We start from the raw sequence: 25,390 nt of genomic DNA, 5'->3' as shown, positions 1-25,390 counted from the left end.
TGACCCACTCATTCTTTTGGATTATGTTATTTAGTTTCTAATTAGTTTTTAATCTACGTATCCATAGTCTTTTGTTGAATGTAATTTTTATTGCATTGTTGGATTCATTTAACAATTCTGTTTTTCTTTGTTCAGTTGTAAGGTTTTTATATTCTAATACATGGTCAGTTTTTTGTGTTGCTTTTACCATTTGGAAAATTCTGTTTTTAAAGATATTATTTTTTCAGTATTTTTGGTGCCTCTTTTACCAAGCTGTTGACTCTCTTTTCATAATTTTCTTACATCATTCTCATTTCTTACTCCAATTTTTTCTCTGCCTGTCTTATTTAATTTTTAAAATTCTTTTAGCCCTTTTCAAGGAATTATTTTTAGGCGTGTGTCTAAATCACATTTTTCTTTGAGGTTTCACATGTAGCTGCTTTGACTGTTGTCTTTTTTCTTTTGTGTCGATCTTCACTGTCTCCATAGTAATTTTCTGTGGTCAGGTTCTTTTGTTGTTGTTGTTGTTGTTGTTGTTGTTGTTGTTGTTAACTCATTTTTGTAGCCTATTTCTTGAATTTTAACTTTATGTTAAAGTTGGGTTCTGCTCCTGGGATGAAAGGGGCACTGTCCAAAGTTTCAGGTTTTCTGTGCTTTCATCCTGGGTTGGGGAGAGGTCACTGCTTTCCTAGAATGTGTTTTGGTCTGTGAGCATACATACATAAGCATTATTCTACACTCTAGAATTGTGACCTTGCTCCTTTATAGCCACAAGTGTTCCCTTATGGGCCTTGGAGATGTGACTTAGACCCTTTTTTGTGGCTGTAAAAAATAGTACTCCTTTCTGCCTTGGACCTGAGGCCCTTATTCCTCTGTGAGTTACCACATCCATTCTTTTCTGCCTTGGAACCATGACCTGGGCTCCTGCTCCCCTGAGGCTACTCCTCTTTATCCTAGGACTGGGAGCCTGAACAGTGTATGGGCAGTCAACTAGGTCTTACTCTCAGTGTCAGCAAAGAGTCCTCTGTAATCTCCTCTGACCAGTTGTCTGACTTCCTAATGGTCTATGAGCTGAGAGCTCCCAAATTTGCTGCTACCACTGATGTTGTACCATCACATGCTTTTACTGTAATGTGCTCTGGAACCAACCACCACCCTTATGAGACAGGTCTTTCCTGCCAACTTCCTAAGTTGCCTTGGTCTAGGAAATTGTTTCACCTTGACTTTTTGTTGATTCGGCCCCTCCAGAGTTTGATTTGAGGTATAATTTTTAAATTGTTTGGAGGAAAGTTTGGGAGAGTTCAGGTTAGTTCTTGCCTTTAATCTGCCATTTTGACTTAAAATCTATATATAGCAATTTAATAATCTGTTGATTTAAATGTCTGCCCTCATGGGGCTTATATTCTAGGAGGAGATTCTGCTTAGTACTCCTCTGGATGATAGTCCCCTGTGTCCACTCCCTACTAGACCCAAAAGAGATCAATAAACTTAAGCTTAAGGTTTGAGCAACATCATAAGTAAAAAACAAGTGAGTAAATTATGCAGAGTCTATGAATGATGTCAGAGAACATCTCTTATTTTGCATATGAAGTATATTCAGAAAATTGTAATTAAAACACAAGATTAATTTCCCCTTTTGGTGCTAGTTTCTAAAAATAACCGTGGCTTATGAGATCTTGAGTTCAATTCCAATCACTTCCATCAATTTCAATCAACCATAGAAACAACTTAAAAGAGAATCACTCTGTAAATTATGATTAAGAAGCCTTTCAATGCAACCCACAGAACGTGATTCTCACAATATCTAAATTCTGTTGCTGGTATTTATTTCATCCTGTTGGAAAAACTTCCTCTATAATCGCAGATAGTCAACTTATCAGTAACTTAATGTCTTAGGCAATTGTCTAAGACTCTGAGAAGTTATATTATTGACCCATGGTCTCCAACAGGAGTACCAAAGGTTGGCCTTGAGTTTTGGTCTCTGATTCCTAAGGCAATGTGGGCTGGAGAATAGAGTACTCTACTTGGAGTCAGAAAGATCTGAATTTAAATGTCCCTTCAAATACTATCTGTATTACCAGAACAAATCATGACCTCTCTGATCCATTTCCTTATCTATAAAATAGGGATATTAATAAAATCACCCTCCTATAAAGAAAACATTTAGACAGTGTTTTATAACCTTAAAGTGCTAGATAAATGTAAACTCTTTGTATCATTACACAGCGAACCCCTTTCATGTCTGCATTTTATCCTGGTGAATGAGTTAAGAATTGACTCTTTCAGGCCAATAATTGCCTGAATACAATTTAGACTCTGTGGAAAGAGTGCTAGATTTGGAATCAGAGGATTTGAATTTAAATTCTGACTTTCATGTCACACTTATGTGACCTCAGACAAATCATTTAGCATCTCTAGGCCTCAGTTATTTTGTCTATATAAGTAAGAAATTGTACTAGGTGACCCTTAAAGTCTCTTCCACCTTTCTGTCTATGAACCCATGATCCTTTGACTATTTAGGAGTTTAGCCTACTCTACTCCCTGCATACTTGTGAAAGGTGGAGTATCAGGATAGTTCTGTCTTACACCCAACAATGGGGGACAAGTCTCAGCATACCTTGTTATTGACCTATACTAGTCTCCACATATAAAGAAGAACTCATCCCTATTACCTCACATCTGATGGCTCATGCTTGACAGCCTAAAGTTATAGGTAAGACATATCTTTCCTAGGACCATTGATTAAACACCCCTGTCCTAATCCATCAATGTAATGGTAATTTAAGTGGGAAAATATTTCCCATTCATTAATAGACCCATGTGACCTGCTTAAATCACATGGAAGACTAAGTCATGTGATAGGAGGAACTTGCTGAACAGGTAGAACAGGAAGGGTGGAGAAGAGCTGGAAGGAAGTTGGTCAGGCTAGTCAGAACTGGGAAGGACACAGGTAGGCAGGCAGAGCTAGGCTCATGAGTATTTGTTTGATTGTGTGAAGGTCCCAATGCGGGGGGGGGGGGGGGGGGGGGGGGGGGGGGGGCGGGGAAGACTTGGGAATGACTTTGCCCTCTACAATAACAGGTATTGACTTCTTGGCTGCTATGACTGATTTGGCTTTCTGGTGTCTCAATAAATGTTTTTCTTCTGCCTTCTATTTATAGAGTCCATTATACTTTGTGATTGAGAACATAGTCATAATCACCACCAGTGCTGTGAATATTTCCTTGGTGACACAATCAGTCAAAACCTCTGACCATGGCAAAAGCACATATGATTTAGACCAGGAAGAAACACAACAGTGGATTTCCAGATCTAAAGACTTGATCATTTTGCTTCAACATAGCACTGTCAGTCCTAGCTGTAAGTTTTAGTCCTGTAGTCAGGTTCCTTTACAAGAAGAATTCAGGGAACTGATTCACTAGGAACATAGAAATGATGACCATTATGGAACAGGATAACCCTACTGGCTCTGATAATGTCTGTTGCTGTGTGGCTCTGATAATGTTATATAAATAGATGGTACCCCACCCCTATTCCACTGAGATAGGCAGAGCAGTTCTGCTGGTGGTAATGTATACTCATCAGTATACAATGAAACTATAGTTCCCAGTATCAATGTTGCCATGGTGATGGATTAGCACTCTTAATATTGGTTAACTAAACATCCTGAGAACCCATTCAAGCTCAGTGATTCATGCAAATACTCATTGATGCTGTCCCTGCTAAGTCATCACCCAAGGCCTGGATAATATAGATTGGATAGATGAATGGATGGAAGTACAGAGAGAGAGAGAGAGAGAGAGAGAGAGAGAGAGAGAGAGAGAGAGAGATAGATAGAAAGAAAGAAGAATGGATGATAGGTACATGGGTGGATGAGTGGATGGATATAGATACAGATATCCATCTTTTTAAAAAACAGAGATCAAAATGTGCAAGAAGGAAATGGAAAATGCCTATTCAATTAATAATCAAAAGTTAAAAAAGCCTTGTGTTCTTCAGAGGAATTAAGAGGAAGATATAGTTCTAGCAAAGTTCACAATACAACAACAGTCTTGGGATAATCCTAGCTGTAATGTCCCCATTTTCAATGTAGATACACATAGGTTAAGTGACTTCCAAGGTCCAAGGCCATCCCTAGAATGTGGCATATAGAGACTACAATGAATGACACTTTCCTCATACTTACCAAGTGAAACCCAGTTAAAATTCATGTCAAAAGAAGATTTGATTAATGGAACTTAATAAAAACAATAAACAACAGACATCTATATGTCATGTTTCTAGATGAAGCTAACAAAAGTATAACAAATAGTGTGATGAAAGGGTCAGGGCAATGTTTGCAAGCTTTATGAGACAACTAAGATTATTTCATATACGAAGAGCATTTTGTAAAATAATTTCTATTTTTATTATCTCATTTCCTCTTCTGTAATAACTTTAATACCTAGTAGCATTCCCATTTTGTGGATTTAGAAACCCAGAGAGGAAAGTGACTTGCTCAAGATCATAAAGGTTTAAAGAAAGAGCAGAATTTCAACCTAGGTCCATTTATACCAAATAATCTGTTTTCAGTCGTTCCAAGCAATTAGTGCCTCTACTTATGGTGCTAAGATACCTCCAATTTGTGGGGCCTAATTGTTTTCCATATCCAAGTTCTTAGTCTGCTGGGATCATAGAGAAAATATGAGGGTGAGTATACAGTATCAATGAGGGAACTCAACTCTTCTAAACCTAAAGCTAATGTTCTGTTTCATATGCTCATTATTTTTCTACCCACTGAAAGTCTGTGAGATCACCTAATTTTTCCATAATAAACAGGATTAGGTCATGCCCACCTCTACCTTACCTTCTGGCATTTTACCAGGTGGAATGAGATAGGATTATGAGAAGGATATGCCAATTACTCCATAAAAAAAAACCTGTTCTATTGATTAAATATTGGAATGTATCCACTACTGAGATCCCTGGGCACCAGTTACCTCAGTCATACAGTATTAATTTAATTTTCCATTGCTTCATGGCCATGATGAATTTCTCACTCATCCCAGCAAATGCTTTAAAGGCAAATGGATCTGAACTGCAATAAAATTATTTCGTGGTGGAGAGCCATAGAGTTCTAGGTTTCTGGAAAAATAAGTACAGAAAGCATTCTACTTTGCCTAAATAACTTTCAAGCTGGAAACCTTTATCAGTAACATCCAACAGCCATTAGGGTAAAAACCCCCAAAGTTGATATTCTGTTTTGGTCATAGAGAAAGTGTGCGAGAGAGTATTGTTATATTTTTTTTTCAGTTTTTACAATCTTAACAATTTCCAGGATCTAAGAAAGATTTTGAGGTTAGAATCAGCCTCCTAAAACTCCTAAGGGAGTTCTCTCTCCCTTAAATATGATTTCTGGTATTGAATTCTGACTCGAACTGACAATATTCTGCAATATACTTCTTCTAGGGCCATATTGTGACTATACCTATCTATTGGATATTTCATTATCAGTTTACCAATTATAAAAAAGGATGCCCAGGTATTATGTAAGTAAGAATAGAAGAAATGTTGGCTATAGCTTTTATCAGAGTAGTCATGTCTGAGAAAGGAGTGGTTAACTAGTATTAAACAAGGGGTTTCACTTCTCTGGATGATGGTTGTCCCATCTCTAAAATTTCAGTCTTAGACTAGATGGTCCCTCTGACCCCCTCCAGCACTACATTTATATAATTCTGTGACTTCAAAATCCTTTCCAGTTCTAAGCTTCTGTGGCTCTATGGGAAACAAGCCAGCTTCCTAGAGACGGACTCTAGCACTTCTCTGCTTCAGACAGATTTCTTGAGAAAGGCTAGCTCTTCTGCTTCTCTCTGCATTATTTTATTCCAATAGATCCCTATATGTCATCGGCCTTAAGAAGCCATATCCATGAACAGAGAGAAAGAATTAAGTCACCTGCCTGGGGCAGTAAGCATGACCATAGGTGAATGTGATAAAGGGGAATCTAGTTATCAATGTGGAGTTTTCACCATGAATTACTAGTAACTAAACCCCACAATGGTTGCCCACAGTGGTTTCCACATGCATACAAACAGAAGTTACCATAAGATACAGTAGAGCCTTTGTTCTCTATAGAGCTAAAATTAGCAATAAATAAACACATGAATGAATGAATGAATGAATGAATGAATGAATGAATGAATGAATGAGTCTCTCTTGGATCCCTTTCAGATATCATTTAAAAGGATTTTTTCATCTATTCATTCATTAGACAAATATATCAGGGCAGGCTGTTTCATCAAAAGATCCTAACATTGCAGACAGACAATGTTATAACAAGACTCTAAAGTGTTTCCTTATGGAGGTTTTTACCAGATGTTTTAATTAATGCAAAAAACAAATTACCATTGATAAAAAAATCAAAGAACTAAAGAAAGTCCAGAAGGTCATCCAGTCTAGCCCTGCTTCATCACAAATTTAAGAAAGTGAAACTCAAGAAAGTTTAAGTGACTTGTGCAATTTATTGAGTATCTACCACATATAGGGCACTAAGTTGGATAGCATAACCCATAATTCCATTAGCTACGAAGTATATTTTCTGTGCACCAGGGAACGAGGAGAGGGTGAGTCATTCTGTTTCCTTCAGCCAAATATACTTCTTAATGGCATTCTTGGAGAGCAGCCCAAGCATAGCTCGCCTCCATTCACAGGATTCCAAGGTTCGTGTATAGTATCTTTGCGCCTGCAAGTGTAACAGCAATACGATAGGAAGATTTCCATTCACTCTGAAAGTTACCACATATGTAGCACATGATCATTTGCAAATTCATTTGGGGGAGGGATGAGCCATAATGTGAGGGATATTGCAGAAGCAGCATAATGTCATCATTTTTTCTCCTCTGCCCTCATCATTTTATGTGTTCAGAGAAGAATGAAGGGGCAAGGATTGGACCAGGATCCCAAAGAGTCACAAAATCTCAAAGTTAAAAGGGAAGTGAGAGGCTGCCTCATATATGTGAGATCATACCTGACCCTCTAAAACTCACCTAAGAAATAGTCATTTGTTCCATGTCTTCTAGTGGGGAGGAACCCTTTTGAATAACTCCAGTTATAAGGAAGTTGGGGGTTTGTTGTGTGGGTTTTCCCCATGATGTTAAGATGTTTTCCTTCTACTTCCATCTATCATTCCTTCTTCTTTCTCTTGGGGACAGGCAGAACAATTCTATGACAGTCCTTCAAATACTAAAGGATAATTATAATCTCCTCTCTTCCAGATGTAGGTCTAATCCCTTTAGCTGATATACAGATGATCTCCAGCTTATCAATATACTTTATAAAATGTGTTGCTCAAAATTAACCAAAATATTGCAGATATAGCACAACCAGAGTCAGTATATGGTGCTCTTACCCCTTCCCTCCTGCCCTGAACATTAAACCTGTTTTATTGATGCCTAAGACTCTATTAACTGCAATATCACACTGTCAACTCATGTTAAGCTTACAATCCACTAAAACACCTAGAACTTTTTTCAAATGAGCTGACATTTACCCACACATTCCCCAATTTGTACTTCTGATGATTAGATGTTGAAACTAAATTCAAGTTTCCTTTAAATTTCTCCATATTTCTTTTCATCTTCTTTGATATAACTCATCATTTTAGCCTATTGAGATCTTTTACTATGCTAAAGTCAGAGAGTGTTTTAGCTATCCCTCCAAGCTTCTGGTCATTTACAAATGTGATAAACATTTCTTCAATGCCTGCCAAGACATAGATAATAAAGAAATATTAAGCACTGATTCCCGGACCACTATGTTAAAAATCCCCCTCTAATTTAATATCAAGTCACTAATGCCTACTCTGTGAGTTTATTGAAATCCAAATTTATTTAATTGTACTGCCATCCTTTTTTTCCACAATAATAGCACAGGAGCTTTTGTCAGAAATTGTGTTTAATGTCTAAGTAAATTGTATCTTATTTACCAAACTAGAATGTGTCAGAAAAAAAGAAATGCCTTTAATTTGGCATGAACAATTCGGTTTTTTGTTATTTTTAATTTTTTTAATTTAACACATACATAGATGTGTAAAACCATACTACGTATTTTGTTTGTTTTTAAGTAAAGCCATGCTGACTCCTTCTGACTGCTGTCTCCTTTTCTAGGTGCTCACTAGCCATCCCTTTAATAATATATTGTAGAATGCTACTAGGATTCAAAGTTCACTGAGAAGTTTGCAATCTCCACTCTCAACCCTTCTTCGAAAATCAGAAAATTTGACCTTCTTCAATTTCCTGGAAGAGTACATTTTTTTACTCTTCACAATCTTTCAAAGGTTATTGACAAAAATTCAGAAATAAAACTTTTCAGTTAGGTCAATATCCTAAGATATCCTTTATCTGGGACAGGTATCTTGAACTTATTTCAGGCAGCAAAGTGTTCTCTCACATCTCCTTATTATCTTTGGCATCATTTCCCATTAAGCATTTTTGTTCTGCCCTTTCCAGTTCAAATATTATAAGAATATTCTTCTTGGCAGGTAAGAACAGAAGCCAAAAAATAATAATTGATTAGCTCTCATTTCTCCCCATCAGAGTTTTCATCATTCCATATACCCCAAATATGAGTCATCTCTTCTTTTATCTTCCTCTTTTTTCCAATACTACTTTCCTTGTTGTCCTTAAATTTCCTTGATACTCAATTCCACACTTTAATACTGTTAAACACTTTTTATAACAACTTGTCATATTTTGTATTGATTTTCCATTATCTACCCTTGCTTTCATCTGTCTTTTTAACATCGAGCTTTGCTAGTTAGGTGCTTTGTACATCCACATCTGTCTCTTGAGGCGACTCCCTTCTTTCCTCCCAACTAAAATTGTTTATCATGGCCTCTTTTTATTTTATCCTTGAGAATTTCCCATTCCTACTGGACTTTCTTCTCCTATAAATTTTTGGTTTGTTGGATTTTGTCTGTCCTTTCCCTGTATCCATTGAAATCTTGTTTCTGGAAATCTAGCATGTAAGTGTCACTAGTTCTGGCAGTCCTTTCCTTCTCCCTCACAAAAACTAAGTTGGAATGGTCATTATCCTTCAAGATGCTTAACATCTCTATTTCAACAACTAGTTCTTTCTTTTTGTTTTTTCAGTACTCCTTAACATAATCTCCCATTCTTTTCTTTTCTCCCCTCTCTAATAAAAAAGAGAGTGCTTCTTCCTATCAAGGTGAACTTATAGTCTTGATCTCAATTCCTTCCCACCTCTTCTGGAAAATTATTCCTACAATCATCCCTCTACTCTCTCAAATTTAAGTCTTTTCTAATATGCTGACTTTCTCTGTTGCCTAGAAGCATGTCCTGACCTCCTTCATCGTAAAAAAATTACATTTGACCCCATTATCCCCTTAAGTTATCATCCTGTAACTCTTCCTTTCTCAGCCAAACTGCAGTGAAGAATGTACATTATTTGGGGTTCAAAGATATGGATTCAAATTCTGGTTTTGCCATTTACAACCTGCATGATCTCAGCCAAGTCACTAATCCCTTATCCCTCTGGGTTCCGTATCAGTGAAATGATGACGATGTTGGACTAGATAGCCTCTGCAGTCACTTCCAGCTCTAAGTCTGTGACCAAAGTTTCTGGATTCAAATCCCGATTCTGCTACGTACTGCCTGTGTAACTTTAAAAAAGTCACTTAACCTCTCTAATCTTCAGTTTCCTTAGTTGTAAAGTGAGAAGATTATACTACATGATACCTTGGGTTCCTTCTAGCTCTAAATTTATCACTCTGTGATCCTAAAAAAAAAGCTCATTACCTCCACTTTCACTCACTTCTCCATCTCTTACAGTTTTGGTTCCTATTCTCATCATTCAACTGAAGCTTCTCTCTCTAAAGTTCCAAATCCTTTTCTCTATGTGAATATTCCTTGACTTTCTCTACAATTTATATTTTTGATTCCCTCCTACTGGAAACTAATCTCTCTGGATTTTCATGTCATTTGAATCTTAGTTTTCCTTCTATATTTCTAAATATTTGCATTGTCATATGAGTGTCTCCCTCAAGGCTCTGTTCTAAAAAACATTTGACTCTCTGCACTCTCTTGATGTCATTGAGTGCCATGGCCTCAAATATCATTTCTAGGTATGTGTCTCCTGAACCAACATATTCAACCTTTGTCTGACTCTCCTAACGCCCCACTCCTATGTCACAAACTACCTATTGGATATTTAAAACTAAATATGCAGTTAGCATTTAAATTTAGGTCCTCTCACTTTAGAATAAGGACTCCTTCAGTTCAAGGCATTTAAAATTGAGGAGCAAGCAAAATGTATTTCTGTTATCTATTTCAGTCTCTTAATTTGGTAGCAAATTCCTCTCCAAAGAAGTTATTATGTGGTAACCCTGAGCCCAGAGGAGTGATGGAGAAAAGAAAGACTTACGAAACATGTGTTTGTCCAAAGATGATTTATTGAAGCCTATACTTAATAGATGTCTGGAACACAAGACCTCAAAGTCTTTTTCCAGATTCAGATAATAGTGAGGCACTTCTCCAGACTGAACCTCCAAAGATGGCACCTAGCTTTCCTCTATTATACATGAAAAGTCTATTTCTGAGATTGATTAGAGATACTCCTTCCTTTGGGGGGAAGGGTAGAGATTGAGGTAGTTCCAAGATGGTGACTAGTGAGAAGCTATCTGCTACCTCCACTTGCACTGTTTTCTGTCCTGGGTCATATTCTCTCTCTACACTGTTCAATTATATCATCAATTCCCATTGCTTTAGGATATTTGAGGGCAGTATTTGAGGATCATGAATGGGAGCAACTTGTTCCCTGATTTGTTCAAAATTAGTTAATATAAGAGATGTAAAAAGTCTTATTTTTTTTGCCAAATGAAATAGGGCCAACTGGGCCTAAATAAACATTAGTCATGAAGTGGTTATGAAAAGAGGAGACCTTTTTTTTCTGAAAATAAAAAACAGTGGACAATTAGCATTTACAGGAAACATCAACTCTATGGCAAATGCCACAAAAATGATCTTAAATTTTTCTCTCCTATGTAGAACTAAAGCCTTGTAGAGGTTATTATGGCACCCTACCACCACCACTTCCCTACCTTGAAATTCTAAATGTATGAAATGCTAGCCCAGATTAAATAGGGACTAAGAGACATATTTTCAGTCTATCTAAAATACCTTGCTATATTAATACAGATATGTAGAAATGTGTGTATTAAGCATGTACACATTCTATAGCAAATAATATTGTGTCATTTACATCCTCAAATATAAAAAATTTCTAAGAGTAACAACATATTTACATAGACTAAAAGGAAATCATAGAAACTAAAGAGAACAGCAAATATAGGAATTGGTACAGGTATTAATAATGTATTGGCTTTGCTATAGTGTCTCAAATTCAACATGTCCAAATCTGAACTCATTATATTTCCCCCAAAACCTATCGTTATTTCAAAATCCTATTTCTGTTAAGAGCATCACTATCCTTCTAATCACCCATGTTCATCTTCAGCTCATTGCTTTTCCTCACCCCACTTATCTTTTTACTTGCCAAATCTTGTCAGTCCTACCTATCAATCTCCTTATCTGTAGTCACATGTCCTCCACCACCCTACAGGAGAGGAAGCTGGGTGGGGTATATAAGAGCTAAATATTTACCCAAGTTCACACAAATATTAAGCTCAATTTGAACCCAGGTCACGAGATTCTAGAATTATTTCCATTGTACATAGTTTACTTAGATTTATACATTGTTTACTTCTCCATTTTCCTTTTCTGCTTAAAATCTTTATTAAATTTTCAAAATTCCAGGAAAATGTATTTTTATTAACATGATTTGTTTTGTATGCTCAGTTTGGGGCCAAGGGCCTCCTACTGTCATCCATCAATTTAAATCATATTTTCAGTCACCATTTTCAAGGGAAGTGTACATTTCCTAAATATTCTTTCCTATTCTAAGAGTATTAGATCATGCTTTAAACCAGTCATTGATCCTCCTTCACACATAAACTTCTCCGGTAGGGCATCTTCTAATCTGTGAGATCTCTGAATGAACCTAAGGTCAAACTATGATAATGCATTGTGTCACTTATCCCATTAGTTAATAAAAGTGATGGAATCCTAATAAAGCTGCCCCTAGACTCAATTTTCTACCTTCCTTCTCGGCCCCACTGAACAAGAGTCCTCATTTAATGACACAATCTGGCTTTAACCATAACACAGGACCCCAGACTCAATATAATCACTGCCCCCAGAGGCATATTTTAAACATATTTAAATGGGTGTGCTCTTCAACTCAACCGCAATCACATCATCCATTTAGCCCAAGACAGGACCATAATACCTAACTATCCATCTTGACCAAACAGGACCACAATAGGTAGCCAGTCAGAAAGCAGCACAACCAGTATGTTTGACTACCAAACCATAGAAGAGATCCCTCCTGCCTAATCCCGTAACAAACACCTCCTGCATTTTTAATAGTCATAATTTTTGTTGTATAATCAGCATCATCACACTGTAAAATTGCTTCTCTTACTAACTTGCTGGTTCCTCTTGGAACCTTAGTCCACTTATGAGGGGCTTCACTCCTCAGAAAATGCTATACTTGGATTAGAGGTCATCCGACCAAATTCTGAGACTGTGCCACCACAACGCAGCATGAAACTGCAACAAAAGTGGGGTGCAATTGTAAACATGATGTGTACGTGTTATGCTAGTCAGATTGGAGGGGGAAATGTCCAAAGCTTTTCAACACTAGAATAATTATCAACACCAGTGGAAAGAGCATTGACTAGAAATCAAGGTACCTTGATCTTCTATTACTCATTTCGTCTTGAACTATTTTCACTGAACCTCAGTTTTTTTCTTTGTAAAATTAAGGGTTTGGACTTATTTATAAGCTTTCTGGGGCCTTTTTCATCTTTAATATTCCAAACTCTATGAGAAAGGTACATAGTAATAAATTAAACATCATGTTCTCAGTGGGAGACAAGTAATTTTCTCCAGAATGGTACTTCTTTGGTTTCTTGCACCTACTTCATGTGTATATAAATATGTATGTATATACGATCTACATTTTCTTTCATCAAAGCCCTGAAAACAAATACCTACTCATCTAAGCTAAAAGTTCTTAGAAGCCAGATCAACAAGAACACATGAATTTATATGAATAATGAGTCATGTTCATCTGTCAATCATTTGGAAGCACTCACCTTGTATGTGCTCCCAGACCCAGACTATTTGATGGTTATTAAGCAAGTAGTAGATATGATTCCTGTCTGAATTGCTTACTACCTATCATTCTACCTCCATGAAGACGGAAAAAATGAAAAGTTAGACATTTTCAATCTTTTTAGAAATGGTTAATATTGCTATGTGGTTTCCTAAATGAAGCAACTCAGGTAGTAGTATCCTTCACATACTACAACTCTGAAAAGATAGGTTGAGGGTGGAAACATATGCTTGAAAGAGGAAAGAACCAGAAGTCAAGAGATTGGGTTTAAATCCTAGTTCTAAGATGAAAGCTATGTTCCCCTGGGCATAAGAGTAGAAATAGCACTAGATATGGAGATGGAAGGCCTTGATTTAAACCTCAGTTCCCCTACTTATCATTCATATGACTGAACATTTTTTTCTTCTTTGGATCTCAGCTTCTTTCTGGGTCAAATTATGGAATTGGACAAGAAAATTTCTGAGTTTCCATCAATCTATAACTGATAGGTATTTCTCTTAGCTTCAGTTTCTTTATAAGAGAAAATGGGAATCTATAATGTTAGGAATTATTCACCTCGCTGAGTTAATTTCAGGAAAATTCTTTACAAACATTAAAGTGCTATAGAAAATAGTTGTTGTTATTATTACTATGTACTACACACACACATATACACATACACACACCCACATACACACACCCACATATTCATACACACACATATAACACTGGCTTAGGTGCTGTAAAGGATGCAAAGAAGTCTGAGATAGCCATTTCCTCTTTTAAGGAACGTAAAACCTATTTAGTTAGATAAGATGTATGGACAGGAAAAAAATAATTTTATTGTGAGACTGTATACTGGAAGTACCAAAAACATGGACCAGATAAGTACTTCTTTGTATCCTGTAGTTCCACAAATTTGGGATTATTTCCTGCTTTCGTAGAACAACTTTGAGAGACTTTCGTCGGGAGAGCCAAAAATCTGTAACCAATTATACAGAATTTCTAAGAGTAATGAACCCTGAAGTTCAAGGCTGACCCTAGAATCAAACCTAAGCTCAATGTTGAGTATAACCAGTCTACCAAGAATTTGCTTAAACTATATCGAGGTTCTCAAAGGCATACCCCACAAGAATACACCAGGTGTACTCCAAAGTGTTTGGGATTTATAGTCAATTTATAATCTACTTTCCAAGACTGTTGTGAGGAAAAAATGAGATATTTATAAAGCATTTCACAAGTCTTAAACACTATATAAATGCTACCTATTTTTTATTCTCATACGTGCAGAGCAGGAACCTCCCATGAATTTGTATGAAATTTATACATTCAATCACTCGGGTATGTGTAAGTCTTTCTCTGATTGTATAGAATATATATTTGCAATCTGCATGTTCAAGCTTTCCATTTCTCCTGTAGAGTATTGCCATCTTAACAGTGTGCTGTGAGTCTCCATGACAAAGAATAATACTCTGCCAAGAGCAAGAAAAGTTTGAGAACCTTTGAACTGCAGAATAAACATTGTATTCATTTATTCTGTATTATTATTTGTAGGTCATGGAACAAAGGGAGTATTTGAGCTTCTATCAGGATGGCGGAGAACCAGAGAGAACCTGCCCTTCAAAGACAGGGTTGCTGATGCCTATTCTGATGTGATGGTCACCTACACCATGACCAGCTCCTTGTACTTCATTACGTTTGGTATGGGTGCCAGCCCTTTCACCAACATTGAGGCCGTGAAGGTATTCTGTCAGAACATGTGTGTCTCCATCCTGTTGAACTACTTCTACATTTTCTCTTTCTTTGGCTCCTGCCTGGTCTTTGCTGGTCAACTAGAGCAGAACCGTTATCACAGCATCTTCTGCTGCAAAATTCCCTCTGCAGAATACCTAGATCGTAAGCCTGTCTGGTTCCAGACCGTGATGAGTGATGGGCATCAGCAAACTTCTCATCATGAGACCAATCCCTACCAGAACCACTTCATTCAGCATTTTCTCCGGGAACATTACAATGAGTGGATCACAAATATCTATGTGAAACCATTTGTTGTTATACTCTATCTCATCTATGCTTCCTTTTCCTTTATGGGCTGTTTGCAGATCAGTGATGGGGCCAATATCATCAGCCTGCTTGCCAGTGATTCCCCAAGCGTCTCTTATGCCATCCTACAGCAAGAATACTTCAGCAATTACAGTCCAGTGATTGGCTTCTACGTATATGAGCCCCTGGAGTACTGGAACGGCACCGTCCAGGAAGACTTAAGAAGACTTTGTAGTGGCTTCACTGCAGTGTCTTGGGTTGACCAGTATTACCAGTTCCTCAAAGTCGGCAACATCAGTGCGAGTAACAAGAGTGACTTCATCAGTGTTCTGCAAAATTCCTTTTTAAAAAAGCCGGAGTTCCAGCACTTCCGAAACGATATCATTTTCTCCAAGGCAGGGGATGAAAGCAATATCATCGCTTCTCGCTTGTATCTGGTGGCCAGGACCAGCAGAGACAAGCAGAAGGAAGTAATACAAGTACTAGATAAACTTCGGCCTTTGTCTCTGGCCAAGAGCATTCGCTTCATTGTGTTCAATCCTTCTTTTGTTTTCATGGATCACTATGGCTTGTCTGTCACCATGCCTGTCCTGATTGCTGGCTTTGGAGTCCTGCTGATGTTAATTTTAACTTTCTTCTTAGTGATCCACCCTCTGGGAAACTTCTGGCTAATTCTCAGTGTCACCTCAATCGAGCTGGGCGTTCTGGGCTTGATGACACTGTGGAACGTAGACATGGATTGCATTTCTATCTTGTGCCTTATCTACACTTTAAATTTTTCCATTGATCACTGTGCACCCCTGCTTTACACATTTGTATTAGCAACTGAGCACACCCGAACTCAGTGTATCAAAAGCTCCCTACAAGAGCATGGGACAGCCATTTTGCAAAATGTTACTTCTTTTCTTATTGGGTTGGTCCCCCTCCTGTTTGTGCCTTCAAACTTGACCTTTACACTGTTCAAATGCTTGCTGCTCACCGGGAGTTGCACGCTTCTGCACTGTTTTGTTATCTTACCTGTTTTCCTAACTTTCTTCCCCCCCTCCAAAAAGCACCACAAGAAAAAGAAACGTGCTAAACGAAAGGAGAGGGAGGAAATTGAGTGCATAGAAATCCAAGAGAATCCTGATCATGTCACAACTGTCTGAGAGGTTTAGACAAACTGAATTACCTTTTTTTCCCAAACGTCGCACAGAGATTCAGGGAAGCTCAGACCTCAGCTGCTTGGGCTGGCCAAATGTAACAAGGCAAGCCAGATTCAGAGTGGATTATTCGCAACACATCAAAGTGCCAGCATTTTCTGGGGAGGGAGGAAATAAGAGTTGGTTTTTCTGGTGTTTTTTTAAACAAGTAGTTCTCTTTGGAACCTTAGTCTTCACTATAGACTAGTTTCTAGAAGTAATTGTGAAGTTTTGCAAGAGAATCTGTGAATTAGTGATATATTAAGATAAAAGGTCAAAAAATGTTATTTTTGAAGATAAAAGACTTAGAAATGTTGGTGGTGGGAAAAGAGCATCCAAATGGAAAGGGGAAAAAATGAAGGAATTATCAAACTTGTCATGGCACTTTTCATATTTGTTTTCTGAACAGATTGGTCAAAGGAACCTATGCACTTGGGAAGTAGATACTTAAACAAGTCTAAACCAAAGGACTTCCCAATTCATTTTCTGTGTATGTGTATATATATATATGTTTATATGTATATACATGATATATACATATACATGTATTTGTATTTAATATATATTATGATCCACATGGAAGAAAGTGTCTATTTGCAGACATGCAGGCCTTTTCTGCAACTGTCCACTTTGGCCCTGCCCAAATACAGAAAATCATGGCCATTCAAAATCAGCTAAAAGATTAATATACTTTGAAGGAGAATTATTACTATGTGCTGAGTTACCTCTGATTTGTGATAAGCAGAATAAGCCAAAACAATGAATGCATTAGAAAGTATTTGTGAGTTAACCAGTCTTTGAAAACCTTACTTCAAATGTCTTCTGATGATCTGGTGAAAGATTTGGTTATTTTTCTTGTCCCAAAGCAGAGCTAATAGTCTTAATGGTTTTCAATGGTCTTTAAATGGTTTTTCTCATCTGGGCAGGGTGATCTGCCCATTTATAGATAGGTATGACATCTGCAAATGGACAGATTTCCTCATATGGACCATAACATATGTATATGTGTGTATGTATGTGTGTGAATGTGTGTATACCACAATTATAATGTCTTCATTGATCTAGGTGGTAAAGCTGTCCTGCTATAGAATATAGATAGTGAATGTAGGCAAAGAGAGAGAAAACTCGGCAACCTGTAAAGCAAATAGAGGAAAATGGACCTTTCACCACTCATCATAAGCCTGCTAACTGAATCTTAGCATAAAATATTCTAATACCTGTTAACTTTGGTATGTATCTTGCATCAACGTGAATGTGAAATCAACCCAGGCCACAGTCACTACGATAATGGTCACTATACCTATTTCAGTACCATCGTATAGCTTCCTACAATATCATTGTCTTTGTTACCTGTAAATTGTGTCCAGATGGGCCACTTTCTCAGGAGATCACAGATCTCCTCAGGTGGTGGATGGCCATGGCTGTTGCCAACTTCTTTCTGGGAGATTCCATGCAGTGGAAAAGTCCATTTGGTTTAAGGTACACAGCTGCTTGCCTCACTAGCAGACAGAACTGAGTCTGCAATGTGCTTCCTTGGGTTAGCTTTGCACCTCCAATAACAAGAGATTACTAGAAGATGCCTTTTGCCATACTCCCAGGAGAAAAATGATTTCAGTTTTAGGCAGGACTGAGCAAACTCCCATCTCATGTGATATCACATAGCACTTCCCTTCTCTGGCATGGGAGAAGGTTGTTGGACCCTGATAGTTTTGTATCTGTGCTTTAATTGGCAATGTGCAGCTAAAAACAATGGGAGAACCTTGGAGACTATTACAGTAGAACTTCCTGGCTGAAACCTTTTCAAGGAAGTTGACGAACTCATGAAGAACCAAACACAAGTAAATAAGAATGCCAATCTTTGACAAGAAAAAAGCTTCTCAGGATTTAAAGGGGAAAGAGAACATTCTCTAAAATGAATATGTATCGGTTAGATAAGAAAAAATTCCAAGCAAAAATTAAGCTTAATGAGGGGAGTTTGCTTGTTCCTTCCTTCTAGTTTCTAATAAATGAACAATGTCTTCCAGATCATACCTGTAGAGGCACAGATTGTATAGTCAATATTTAGGGGGAAAAAGTATTTAGGGATAGAGTTATGTCATTCACCTCATCTGTGTATTCATGACAAAGGTACTTAAGCCATTGGCCTCATGAAGAGCTATGATTGGAGAAGGCTGTGTTTGGTACAAGTAAAACCACTATATCGTAGTTGCAAATCTGAAAAGCAAACTCCTAAAGAATTTCCATCAGTATCCCTAAGTGGGGGGTGAGAGGATGGAGAGCATCATTCATCATGGACTGCCTTCCATTTCTAACATCTCCTCCCAATTCTGATTTATTCGTAGAAGATGGGAGGTGATTAGCTGAGAGAAGATATCAAATATCCAACCTCTTTCTTTGGGCAGTCTATTCTGGAGAAGCTTGCCTTGTTGGGTCAACATTCATGCGATTTCCAACACAGATTTCAGCAGAAGCTCCATATGCAAAGAGACTATAAATCTTAGGAATAAAGAGTGTTAATGAGACTGTCTCATTCAGGGTTCAGTTTCCCATCCTGCCAAATTCAACAGAGGAGTTCTCATAATATTCCTTTATTCAGAGGATGAATAAAAGAAAAAAGTAGTCTTGTTATAGAGTATCCCCTCATAATTTTACAACCTCAGAATTCTGTCTGATCCTCTCTCATTGCTTAAGTCACAACCTGGATGACACTTTGGGAGGTACATTAGCTCTTCCAGAGCAAAGTGGGGCCCCTTTGCACACTGCAGCAATAATTTATTGAAATAGCATCACTTATTCTAAGAGTTAGAGTAACTCCCCATGTGTCTTACTCAGTCCTAGGAAGAAACTTAAGCACTAAGAGAATCTGATTGATTATTATTTGCTGCTATCTCCTTTAGGAAATAGAGATTTATAAAATACCTTACTTTCTGGATACTTAAAAAAGTTCCTAAAACATGAGAACATAATCTTGAGGCCTCCTCTTACATTTTGCCACTTTCAATAGCTTTCATATCTGTCTCATTGCCTTCTCAGGACTGTATTTCCATTTGCTTCTTCTTGTCTGACAAACTGTGTTCACACTAATAACTTTATGTAATGTCAATATATATATATATCCTCAAACATCCCACTGGAGAAGAAGAAACAAACAGGAGAATTCTCATTCTTCAAATGTGATGTGTTCGTCAGTTCAAGAAGATTTGGTTCTCAGAGTTTTCTGTTTGTTATCCAGAAGTAAGAGTTTGTCATTTGTTTGCCATTTGTTTGTTTGTTTTTAATTCACAGGGTATGGGACAAGATTTAAAGAAGAAAAAAAGACATTTTTGGAGGAATTATTGTATGAGACATTATTTGGTTCCCAATGGCTACTACTGTCTCACTGGGAAAATACGAAATGAGTTTCACTACTTTTAAAGTATGCACTGGACTCCCAAAAAGACATTTCCATTTTACTAGGAAAAAAATTATTTTAAGCAATTGTATAGTGGATTTGGATAAAAGTTTCTGGATTTTTTTCAACATTATATTCCTTTAGGAATCACTAAGACACACCAAACTAGTGCTTGTTAGTTTAAGAGTGGTGCATTTTGATCTTCCATGAGTTCCTTGAAAATTCTCTGTGGGCCATCTAAAAAGAAGGAAGACCTATCCTTTTTCATCATACATCAGCAAACTCTAGTGTTGTCAATTTCCTTGCCTAACTCAACCTTGTTCATTTCCTCAAAACCCAGGTGGTAACCTGTGTGGTAGGCAGTAGAATTATTTGTGACAAGGGATGCTCCTAGGCTACTCTAGGTTACTTTGTCAAAGCAAATCTGTATAGCCATTCTTGCACACCAAATTCAGGAGGCTACAGTGGAAGCTCTGTCCATTTTGTATTTACCCATTGCACTTTCTCATAATAATCTATTCCTCTAATGCTTATGCTTAGAGCTAGAGATTAACCTTTGCCATTCAGAAGTAGGTGTTATTTTTATAAACTGTAAGTAAACTAAGTACATCAACATGATTTTTATGGTCAAAATAGTTGTGAATGCACGACGCTACGCATGTATTATTACTGATACTGCACAGATTTTACAAGTCACTATTTTCAGGGTTATTTATAACTTTTTAATCCCCATATCACTCCTTCATGAGTACCGCAGCAAGTTCTGGTCCCAAGTTCTTAGAATCCCCTAATGTTCTCTAGGGGGAAAAAAGAGGGCTGTCCTCTATGTTATCTGGTAATAGATTAGCACCATCAGAAATAGAATGCTAGCAAAATTTTCCAAACTGTAACTCATAGGGAAAGTATGGCACGGTGAATGCAATATCAGCCCTAGAGCCTGGAAAACCTGGGTTTAAGCACTGCCTCTGAAATATACTGGTTGTCACTTAAACCTCTCAGTGCCCACAGGCAATTCCTAGGTCTATAAATTGTAGAGAAAGTACCAGCCTACATTGGGAAAGGGAGTTTCCTTATCAAGGATTTCACTATATCAATAAAACCACAGGTCCACCCTCATCCCTATGTATCAAAAATATTAATATAGCATTTTTTTTCTTCGTTACATTTATTTTGCTCCCAATTTTCCAGGATCCCCAGTTATAGCTTCAAGTTTCACATTGATGGGAGGCCAGTTTGGTTTAGAGCCTCAAGTTGTTCCATGATCAATTAGTTTGGGAATTACTCACCCACAATGCTCCTAAGATTTTTCTCAGGATTGAATCTGGCCTATTGGAACTTCAGACAAATTCTTGATGAGCCAGAGGAAGTTAGACATGCTATATTTTGTTTTGTTTTGTTTGGGGGGATGTGGCTATAATCTCAAGGTGAAGATACAAAAGTAACACTAAAGTTGGGAATAAAATGTTACCTTTTGAAATAAAGGGATTCAGATGACCAGTGCCCCATTCCTCACTCCCATCCAAAAATAATGCTCAGTTGTGACAAAGTCCTTGGAAATCTCTTCTTCCCCATTGATTTTGTTATCCAAAAGTAACAATTTGTCATTTGCTTGATATTTGTTTTTAATTTACACTCCTGTTACTCGCTGGGTCATCAAAGAAACAACTGTAAATTTAAGGAGATTGATTTAAAACTCATTAGTACTGAATACAGATATATATTTCAAGCCATCTCTCTTGAATCTGAAGAAAAATACCACTAGACTCTCCATGTCACCAATTCTAAGGTGTATCTCCCCCAGCAGAAACCTACAAGTGATTTCAGTGGAGTGGCCTTGAATAGGAGGAGATGCTGTTCATGCTGGGACTTGCCTTCAAAATAGTTGCAACAAAGGCAATGTCAAATAAAAATTGCTTCACACTGGAGGAAGCCAAAGATGATTTTTATATCAGAATCAGTATATTCATGAGCAAACGCCAGTTACAGAAACAAGAGTCCGTGGAATCCTGTGATAGTATAAGATAATAGGATGTTGTTTACTTCAAGTAAACTCATGATTTCATCAGTGCGGATATTTCTTGAATGAAATGAAATCATGGACCCTTGAGGTATTTGGGTAGGAGATGTTTTAGGTGCTATGCGAATATAGACCAGAAGATAATGGGGTCTGTGGGGAGAGATCAGGGTCTACATTTCTGTTGACTGCATAGGAATAGAGGTATGGGCAGAAGGGAACTTCCGTAATGGTGGGAAACAATCATTTAAAGAATATCAACTTGTTTATAGACTTCATCTCTTGTGAGGAACCTGATCTGGTCTCTTTTGGAAAGGATGTTTGCTGGTTCTGTCTAAACTATAGCCATGGTCATCTACTAAGAAGGTCTTTGTAAAAATGTTGCAGTTGGGAACCTACGCTAAAGGAAACTAGAAGATGCTCTTTTATTCCTTACTTATAGCTTTCAGAATTACTCTCATTAGGCAAGCCAATATGTCTGAAGCCCAGGCTATAATCTTATTATTCCCATCTTTCATTAAATGATAGAGATGTGCCTACATTTGCCTAGAAAAATGGAGGTTTATTTTGTTTTATCTTTTTCTTGATTTTCATGCCCCTTAAAAACCATTTCAACTCCAATAAGTTAAGAAAGAAATATTGCACATGGTCACAATTTATGAGCCAAGAATAGTATAAGCAAAGAAATACTTTTTACTCCAATTTTTAGAAACTGCTTGGACAGTTGTAGTGATTTATACAGAGATATCTTTAATTTTCTGTCTCTGAAGCCATAGGCAAAATAAATTGTGATTGTATTCCAAGTTAAGATTCTCCTTGCGAACAACCTTTTTTGTCAATCAGTACCTACTATGTGCCAGAAATGAGAGATGTGAAAACAAAAGATTGAGAGTAAAATAACAGCAAAAATATTTAATCAGAGAATTTGTTCTTTTTGCATTTGGGAATTTCTGAACTGAATTCTTCCCAAAGATAGTAACTCTTATTTTATCCATTTTTAATTCTTAAAAGTAACCAAACTCTGGGACTGATAGAAGAGTTGACTACTGCAATTGAGTGGTAGGTGCCACATGTTGGTAATATGAGATTTAACTCTGGATGATTTCTGTCATAATTACATTTTTGCATGGGCAAAAATGAGAAAGGGTTTATTTTTAATGTTCTCCTGACTCTCAGACTGAAGCTTAAATGACTTATCATCATTGATCTCTAGCAGATGATATAAGTATCTGCTTCCTCCTAAACTTATGTGCTGTGTCCTCTATTTCAGCACTGAAAGAGTTCCTAGAGTGACTCCTTCACTCACAAGGTTCTTGGATACAAAGACTTTGTGGAACCAGTGGATTATGAAGCTGATTACAGACAGCTTCAGATGAACACTCTGGAGGAATTCATTGGCTTATTTCCTATGAATAACTAGGAGAGACTTCCATGGGCAAAAGACAAGTGGACAGTGGTGTAAAAGTCCGATGTTCTCTGGTGCTATATATATTGATCAACTTTGATTCTTGACCTCAGCAATCTTCTCTATAATGTAAGTAAGCCTTCAAGTCATATAGTATGTGATAGTCCTTTGAACAGGAAAAGAACTTCATTTGTGATTCACCTTCTAGCAAGTGAGTATTTCCACAGAGATAAAGATGTACAGTTAGAGAGACAGACACAGCTTTTCCTTTACTGAATGCACCAGTATAGTACATAGAATTCTTTTAGGGTTGGAGAGTTGCAGAGTCAGGTCAAAATTGGATAGATTATTAGAAAATTCTGATTTTTTTTAACAAAATGGCAAGAAAGAAGTGCTAAATACAGATTTTTTTAAGGTACTAAACTCATCCTTATCAATCTTCTGAAGTTCTAGCAGAGATTAAGCAACAGCTTTATTACCCTTTCCTGTTAGTTGTATATAATTGTCAGCAATAGACTTTCCATGCTCTGAAATAACATATAGGAAATCTGTCACTGCCTGAAAAGGGCAGGGATCACCTCCAGCTACCTCACAGGGGCATTTAAAAAGAAAATGGCACGCAGCATTTGATTTTTTTCAAATGGCAATATTTCAAAGCAGTATCATTTGTCATTGTCTCACAAAGCAGTTATACTCCATTTGCCATTCTGTTTCATTACTTCAGATGAGTCAATACACAAAAAGGATACACAGATATAGGCATGTCCATCAGCATGAAACATGTCGAGGCAATTATGATATTGTCTCTAAAACCAGTATTATCTCTCAAAGAGCCTAGCCATCATATGTTCATAGAAAACTCACTTCCAAATGATGGTAAATTTCAAGTGTTTCATTCTGAACTACTTATATCATAGGATTTCAGAAGTGGGAAGGACTTTAGAGATAATATTACCTGTCTAACCTTGGGCAGATCACTACCTTTCTCTGGGAATCCGAGTGGTAGGACCAAAGGACCTCGAAAGTCTCTTCCAACTATGACTGTGATTTTGATGATCATATAGTCTAACATATAATACAGTCTAATGGTGGGAGAGTTCCTAGGTTGACTACTTCACTCCTGGGGTTCTTGAATATAAGAACCTTGGATGTGTTTTTCAGATAAAGACACCAGGGCCCGGAGAGAAAATGAGATTTGCTCAAGGTCATCCATTTGGGACTTGGCAAAGTCATGATTTTAACCTATGTCAGCATTCACTTCACCCCAAATCTAGTGCTCTTTCTACTACATCACACTGCCTTCTCATGTAACTATGGCTAACTAGAGAGGGAATTAGTAGGTCAGTAGGTCTCTGATATATTCTTTGTGATCTAGTCTCACTCTAGGGTAGAGCTTCTTACCCTGGAGTTCATGGATAGATTGTAGGGGGTCCAGGAACTTGGATAGGAAAGCAAGTACATCTTTATTTTCATTAAAATTCTCTTTACTTTGTAAACCTATGTATTTTATTTAATGTTTTTAAAAACCTTTTTTTTCTGAAAATAAGGTGCATTGATTCACCAGGTTTTTCAGAGAGGTCCATGACCCAAAAAAGATTAAGACTTACTCTAGCATTTTTCTTGCTGTTATTTGACCTACAAGTTCTAGTTTTTATGTTATTTACAGAGCCAGTTGCTCATTAAGAAAAAAATAAATGTATTTCTTTGATACCGTCACATGGAAAAGCTCTAGAGATCCATTTATTGGGAAGTTCAGGAATAAATAGGAAGACTGGCCCCATTTTAGCTGACTCTTGACCTTGGAGAAGGGAGGGAGAGATAAACCATATTTACCATAAGAACAACAAACTCATTCTCAGTCCTGATTTAATGATTTCATTAAGAAAGATGATTCCATTAAGATACATGAATTTCTGCAAGATTTTATGAATCGAAGGGAGGTTTGAGCATTTTAAAATTATATTCATGCTCAACAGTGAAAAATCAGAACAGACCATTGGATGGTTTCTTGGAAATTCTTTGTAATCCAATTTGAGGTGTTTTCTCCTATAAGAATCTTCTTACTGACTATCCCCTCCATTAATTTTCCTTAGTCTGTGTGATTTGGAGTCCAAGAAGTCCATTTGCTTGTTCCCAAAGCCATTTTAGTACAAATATCCAAACACACC

At 37.2% G+C, this 25,390-nt stretch overlaps 1 protein-coding gene across 1 annotated transcript in view; it reads left to right on the top strand.

Moving 5' to 3' along the window:
- The window catches only part of PTCHD4 (patched domain containing 4), a 318,279-nt gene extending 299,115 nt beyond the window's left edge, over nt 1–19,164 (top strand). The window contains exon 3 of the mRNA XM_072642405.1: nt 14,746–19,164. Coding sequence (XP_072498506.1) covers nt 14,746–16,379 — 1,634 coding nt within the window. The 3' untranslated portion in view covers nt 16,380–19,164. The remainder of the gene's footprint in view (nt 1–14,745) is intronic.
- Nucleotides 19,165–25,390: the final 6,226 nt, after the last annotated feature.

Source organism: Notamacropus eugenii, chromosome 2 (genome assembly GCF_028372415.1).
Source record: "Notamacropus eugenii isolate mMacEug1 chromosome 2, mMacEug1.pri_v2, whole genome shotgun sequence".
NCBI classification, from domain to species: domain Eukaryota; kingdom Metazoa; phylum Chordata; class Mammalia; order Diprotodontia; family Macropodidae; genus Notamacropus; species Notamacropus eugenii.
The sequence above is the reverse complement of the archived record's forward strand: the minus strand, read 5'-3'. Positions and strand labels throughout refer to the sequence as shown.